Source organism: Acomys russatus, chromosome 3 (assembly GCF_903995435.1).
Source record: "Acomys russatus chromosome 3, mAcoRus1.1, whole genome shotgun sequence".
NCBI lineage: Eukaryota > Metazoa > Chordata > Mammalia > Rodentia > Muridae > Acomys > Acomys russatus.
In genome coordinates, this window is record NC_067139.1 from 80335363 (window position 1) to 80342372 (window position 7010).

At 42.5% G+C, this 7010-nt stretch overlaps 1 protein-coding gene across 1 annotated transcript; it reads left to right on the forward strand.

Moving 5' to 3' along the window:
* Positions 1–577: 577 nt before the first annotated feature.
* LOC127187132 (armadillo-like helical domain-containing protein 4) lies at positions 578–2013 on the forward strand. The gene is given in 2 exon segments (XM_051143351.1): positions 578–809; positions 812–2013. Coding segments are annotated over 2 exon segments (1434 nt in total).
* The last annotated feature ends 4997 nt before the right edge of the window (positions 2014–7010 follow it).

Sequence of the window (7010 nt, forward strand, 5' to 3'; positions counted from 1 at the left end):
AAGATGTGTGTACAACCTCAGTTACAAGAACAACAAAATCCCTCAAGTTCATCTCTTACATTTATGCATGGTCTGGAGCCCACACTAAGGGCAGCAGCAAACGTGGAATCTGGTTAGGGCCTGGATCATAGAAGCCAAGATTTTATGTGTCTTCACATGATAGACAGGAGGGCAAAGTGATGTCTGAGGCTTTTCCATGGGGACCCAGCCTCATTCATCAGAGCTCCACTTTGACTATCCTTAGGATTAGATCACATATGAATTTTAGGGACACAGTCACACAGACCACAGCAATACGGACATTCTTTAAATGAATTTGTAATGTTTACTTCCCATCTCCAAGGCATGGCGCTATTTCTACTGTGATCTTGCCTACCCCTTTCTAGGCACTTTAAGTTAAATCAGCCGCAGAATTCAGCAGGAGGAAGTGAACTGGGTTTATCTATGTCTCAAGGGCACAAAGAAATAGAACAACCGTCTCCTACCTCCCTTCTTTGTGAGGAAGTCAAGGAGATCACTGCACTTCTGTTTCAACTTAAAGGAGCATATTTACAAAATATGTCCCCATGACAGTGTGATGTGCTTTGCTTCAATACAGGACTCAGTTACTGCACTTGTCACCTCCTTCAACTCATCTTTCTCTTCCATGATGAGCAGACCAGCTCTGCTGCACACCTGCATGGCTTTCTTCAGCTTTCTCCTCCTCACCTTGGCCACAGAGTGTCTAGCTTTCCCAAAGGTGGAAAGGAGGGAGGTGACACAGGCTTATGAGGAGAAAGAGCAGTCCCGGAAGATGAGCACAGATGACAAGGAAACGTCTCCTTTGCTGCCAAGTCCATGCCCCAGCAGATGTTCTCTGATACTCCAATGGTTCTGTCTGCAGGACCTACAGTAACACCATTAAGTAAAATATTCTCTGTCAGTGAAAAAACCCACCTTCCAGGAGCTGGGCTTCTGCATCCTACCAGCCCTGATCTTCTCTCTTCCAGTGAGCCAGTGGCCTCAGCCAGTGAACAAGAGCATGGTCCCAGCCAGCTCAAAAGAGTGTCTCCTGAACAGGGACTTTACAAAGCCACGTTACCCATTGCTGCCTCTTCACCTGCATCCTTGAGTCCTGACCAGGAGGGAGCCTACAGCAATTCTAGCACCCAGCCCCTTGTAGACAGGATCACAGATGGAGCACACAGCTTCCTGAGGTATGTGGACAGTCAGTTGTTTTCAACTGAAAGTCAGGAAGCAGCTAGTTTGGAAAATTCACCTTCTTCCTATATAGAGACCAAAGAAATGCCATCCACCAATCCAAGAACTGAGCAAGTTAGAGCAGATGCAGCCAAGAGCAGGACTGCCTTTCCTGGGATTGATTCCACAAAAGACACAGAGCCTGATGGGGAGAGGACCTCACATATGCCAGCAGATGATGCCCAGAGCACTCCCACCATACACTTGGTGGCAACCTATCAGAATGTCTTCAATATTGAGTCAACAGCTGACAGTCTTCCGGGGTACCCTAAGGGCACAGTGAGTGTCAGCAGAGCTGCCCCAGTTTTTTCTGACCTGAGTAATGAGTGGGATGATACCAAATTTGAGAGTGTAAGTCAGATGAGGCCCCCAGAGCCAGGAGACAATGCAGAGACTCGAGTGAGAACAGAGCCACCATATAGGACATTTGTGAGCTTTGAGGGGACTGAGAGGAGCCCCACTTCTATGGAGGTCACAAAGATTGCTGCAGGGCTGCCAGGAGGAGAGACGCCCTTGGCAACAGCCTCAATGATTGCACTTGAGGGTGAGAGGTCACCGGTCTTTATCCATCAGATCCCCTTCACTCCCATGAGGCTGACAGAAGACTCTGAAGTTTCCACTGTGAATCTGTTCCCAGGTACAGGAGGCTTCATAGCGTCCACCCAGGAGGACAGGACCATGTTTTCCCCAGAGACTGCAGTTTCTGCCTCTCAGTATCAGTCTGAGGCTCAGCAGGCAGCAGGAAATGTGCTAACAGATAAAAGGAAAATGTAAACAACTAAAACAACATCAAAAAATTCCCAAACTTTGAGAACTTGCTATTAGGAGTTTAATTATTATTTTATTTATTTATTTTTTAATTATTATTTTTTTAATTTGTTGAGATGGGATCTTAAAGTGTTTTCTTGGATTTCTTGTGTCCCTTCCTCTGATCCTAACTGCTAGGACTACAGCTGTGTCTCACTGTGCCTGGCTGCATGCATTTTGTTTGTTTACTTTCTTTGGTTTTGAGACAGGATCTCACTGTGTGTCCTAGTGCCCTTGATGGCAACTGATCAGAATGTCTTGAGTGTTGAGTCCACAGCTGACAGTCTTCTGGGCACCCTAGGGTCACAGGAAGTGTCCGCACAGCTGCTTCAGTTTCTTCTGAAAGCTGCTTACTATTGTGCCCTCTACTGTGTGCATATCCCTTAGGAAATCTCAGCTACACTTAGTAATTTTTATGCCATGCTAACACTAGTCTATGGGGCATTATGGCTTTAGGTGCCCACCAATTTGACTTCTCTCTGTTTGATGGACCGTGTAGCTGTTGTCTTCAAAAATATGGCCTTACCGTCAGTTAATGGCACATAACTGTAAAGGACTGTAGTCTGCTTCTCAAAGGCAGAACAGCTAACATCCACAGGTAACTAAGTACATGCCGTACTTGTCGCTTTGAGTTGCGTCACTTTTCTCAGGTTGCTTGTGTTCTAGATCCATCTACTTATCTGTGAATTTCGTGATATCATTTTTTTATCAGCTGAGAAATATTCCATCCTGGAAATGTGCCGCCCATTCATGAACATCTGATCTGTTTTCAGTTCCTGTTTATTATAAATAGGGCAGTCTCGCTTACAGTAAAACTTTCTTAGGAATTAAAAATGCATATATACGCATATTATATATGTATATACTATATATGTAAATTATACATATATATGTTCTAGTCTTCATATCTCTATTTCAATTGTCAAAGTAAAGATTACTTTTTGTGTTCACTGATATAATTTCAACAGTGTGATACATTCTTTCTTATCCTCCTAATCTCCCTTCCAAAACAAAATTCTAGAGCCTTGGTAATGACCTTTGGGAAATCTGATGAGTCTGGCTCTTCCGCTTGCTCCTCACGCTGGTACCCAGCGTCCTCAATTTTGTTTTCAGATTTTTCTTCACTCAACACCATCTTAAGGTTTCTTGTGTCTGTGTTTAATACTACAAGTACACATTTAAACATTTTTGGAGATCAAATTTTAAAAGCAAAATTGTGATTAGAGGCCATGTCTTTTTCTTGATAATAAAGTGTTTTCTGTGTGTAGCTGGCTTTCTGTGGGAAGAGGCAGCTATGTTTACTGTGTGTAAGGCAATGGGTTTCTTGTCTTTCCAAGCTTTTAAAAACATTTTCTGTAATTTTCCTCTTGTTTCTGTGCCTGTCAGACCAAAATGGACACAATTAATGGCTCAAGTGAGGAATTCCTACCAGTTTTGGGCTCTCCGATGGCACCTCCCGCAATGACCGTAGATGGCCTCACAATTTACCTAGCACCTTCTTCTATAGGACGAATTGTCCAGTCCATCACCCACCCAATACAGCTGCTACCTAGAGGCCTGGAACAGCCTGAGTTTGAAGATGTCCTTATCTCTGACCACATATTTCAAAACCAAGGAAGGATGGCCATTTTTACTACGTTAATTCTCCCGATCCATGAGCAAGGAAGATCACGCCATCTTCTCAGGTCATCTTCAATCTCTTTCTTCAGAGTTTTGAAATTTTTTTCATACAAGTCCTTCACTTACTTAGTTAGGGTAACTCCTAGATATTTTATATTGCTTGTGGCTAATGTGAAGGGTGTGGTTTTCCTAATTTCTTCCTCTGTAAGCTTGTCATTTGTGTATAGGAAGGCTACAGACTTTTTTGAGTTAATTTTGTATCCAGCCAATTTGCTGAAGGTGTTTATCAGCTTTAAAAGTTCTCTGGTGGAGTTTTGAGGGTCACTTATGTACACTATCATATCATCTGCAAAGAGGGATAATTTGACTTCCTCCTTTCCCATTTGGATACCCTTGATCTCCTTTTGTTGTCTTATTGCTCTGGCTAGAACTTCGAGTACTATATTGAAGAGATATGGAGAGAGTGGGCAGCCTTGCCTTGTTCCCGATTTGAGAGGAATTTCCTTGAGTATCTCGCCATCCTACCAAAAGCAATCTACAGATTCAATACAATCCCTATCAAAATAACTACACAATTTTTTAAAGACATTGAAAGTTCAATTCTGAACTTCATATGGAAAAACAAAAAACCCAGAATAGCTAAAACAATCTTGTACAATAAAAGATGCTCCGGAGGAATCTCCATACCTGATCTCAAACTGTACTATAAAGCAATAGTACTTAAAACAGCATGGTACTGGCACAGCAACAGGCTGGTTGATCAGTGGAATCGAATCGAAGACCCAGATATAAATCCACACACATATGGTCACTTGATTTTTGACAAAGAAGCCAAATCCATTCAATGGAAAAAGGATAGCATCTTCAACAAATGGTGCTGGTCTAACTGGAGGTCTATGTGTAAAAAAATGAAACTGGATCCATATTTGTCACCTTGCACAAAACTCAAATCCACGTGGATTAAAGACCTCAACATAAAACCAGAGACACTAATTCACTTAGAAGAAAAAGTGGGAAAGAGCCTGGAACATATTGGCACAGGAGACAACTTCCTGAACAGAACACCAACGGCCCAGGCCTTAATGTCAACCATTAATAAATGGGACCTCATGAGGCTGAGAAGCTTCTGTAAGGCAGGAGACACTGTCAAGAGAACAAAGCGACAGCCTACAGACTGGGAAAAAATCTTCACCAACCCTACATCTGACAAAGGTCTAATATCCAAAATATATAAAGAACTCAAGAAATTAAACACCACCAAACCGAATAACCCAATTGAGAAATGGGGCTTAGAACTAAACAGAGAATTCTTAACAGAGGAGTATCAAATGGCTGAGAAACACTTAAAGAAATGCTCAACCTCCTTAGTCATCAGGGAAATGCAAATCAAAACAACTCTGAGATTCCATCTTACACCCATCAGAATGGCTAAGATCAAAAATTCAAGCGACACCACATGCTGGCGAGGATGTGGGAGAGAGGAACACTCCTTCATTGCTGGTGGGAATGCAAACTAGTACAGCCACTTTGGAAATCTATCTGGTGCTATCTCAGAAAAATGGGAATAGGGCTTCCTCAAGACCCAGCTATTCCACTCCTTGGAATATACCCAGAAGATGCTCCAGCACACAACAAGAAAATTTGCTCAACCATGTTCATAGCAGCCTTATTCATAATAGCCAGAACATGGAAACAGCCTAAGTGTCCCTCAGTAGAAGAGTGGATAAAGAAACTGTGGTACATATACACTATGGAATACTACTCAGCTATTAAAAACAAGGAATTCCCGAAATTTGTGGATAAATGGATTGAGCTAGAAATGATCATAATGAGTGAGTTAACCCAGAAGCAGAAAGAATCAAATGGTATATACTCACTTATATCTGCATACTAGCCCAAGGGGCATGTCCCACGAAAGCCTTCACTTACCAGGAAACTGGGACAGAGGGGAAGGCATCCTATTGGGACTCTAAATGAGAGACGCATGGGAGAACAGCAAAATAAAAGGATCCAGAGGGTCCTAGAAATCTACAAGTAGAACAATATGATAGGCAGATTTGGGCCCAGGGGTCCCGCTCAAACTAAGGCACCAGCCAAGGACAATACAGGAGGTAAACTTTACACCCCTTCCCAGATCTAGCCAATGGTCAGAATATTCTCCACAGTTGAGTGGAGAGTGTGATATGACTTTCTCACATACTCTGGTGCCTCACATTTGACCATGTCCCCTGGAGGGGGAGACCTGGTGGCACTCAGAGGAAGGACAGCAAGTAGCCAAGAAGAGACTTGATACCCTATGAGAATATATAGGGGGACATAATCCCCCTCAGGAACAGTCATAGGGGAGGGGAATAATGGGAAAATGGGGGGGGAGGAGGAATGGGAGGATACAAGGGATGGGATAAACATTGAGATGTAACAAGAATAAAATAATAAAAAAAATAAAAAAAAATCAAAACCAAGGAAGAAGATGTGAGTTTAAGAAGATGTGAGGAAAATGCAGCCTGCTATTGTTGTCCCATGGCCTGTGAAATGTTCTTTATGTTTTAAAATTGTTGGGCAAAGATGTAACAATAATATTTTATGAACATTTCAAGTTATATCAACTTCAGGTTTTAGTGTTCACGAGTAAAGCTGTGTTGCAGTCCAGCTATACATCTCATTTACATGGTGTATTTAGCTATTTTGGGACCATAGCTCAAAACTGAGAAGCCGTGACGTAATATTAAATGACACCAATGTACATGGGCAGGATATGATATTAACATTTAAAAGTGTCTTCGTTGGCTTCATTATCTAGGCTGGATGAGAACAGTAGGTTTAAATGGAAAAGCTGAGGCTTTTCTATCAAACTTTTTGATGGAAATTTAAATATGTGCTGTGCTTTCATAGTACCACTCTGCCGGTACTGGGTTATTCTCTTAAGTTGCTGTCTGGAGACAGACCATTTCTTTATTAATTAGTCTTGAGAAACTTATGCCAAACTGTGCTGTAAGCCATTGGCTTTGGCCATGAAAATGTAACTGAGGCAGAGCTGCACATCAGCAAACAATAGAAATGGAGATAGGGCTGCAGCGGCTGCTGGAGTCAGCTCCCTGAGAGGCGAGGAGTATCAGGTGGGAGGGTGCCAGTTGCAGAGATGCCAACCCAGAACACAGGAACCTCTTAGGCAGCAGCCATGTCCCAGGTGAAAGAGGACAGAAGATGTACTGGGACTTTATGTTTTCTCTGCAGGGAGGAGGTGTGTAGGAGATGCTTTTCCTTTTTCAAGAGATTTCTGTATACTCTGGCTGGTTGTGGTCATCACCGTGTTACTGTTCGGGCTTCATACTACATCTGTTTAT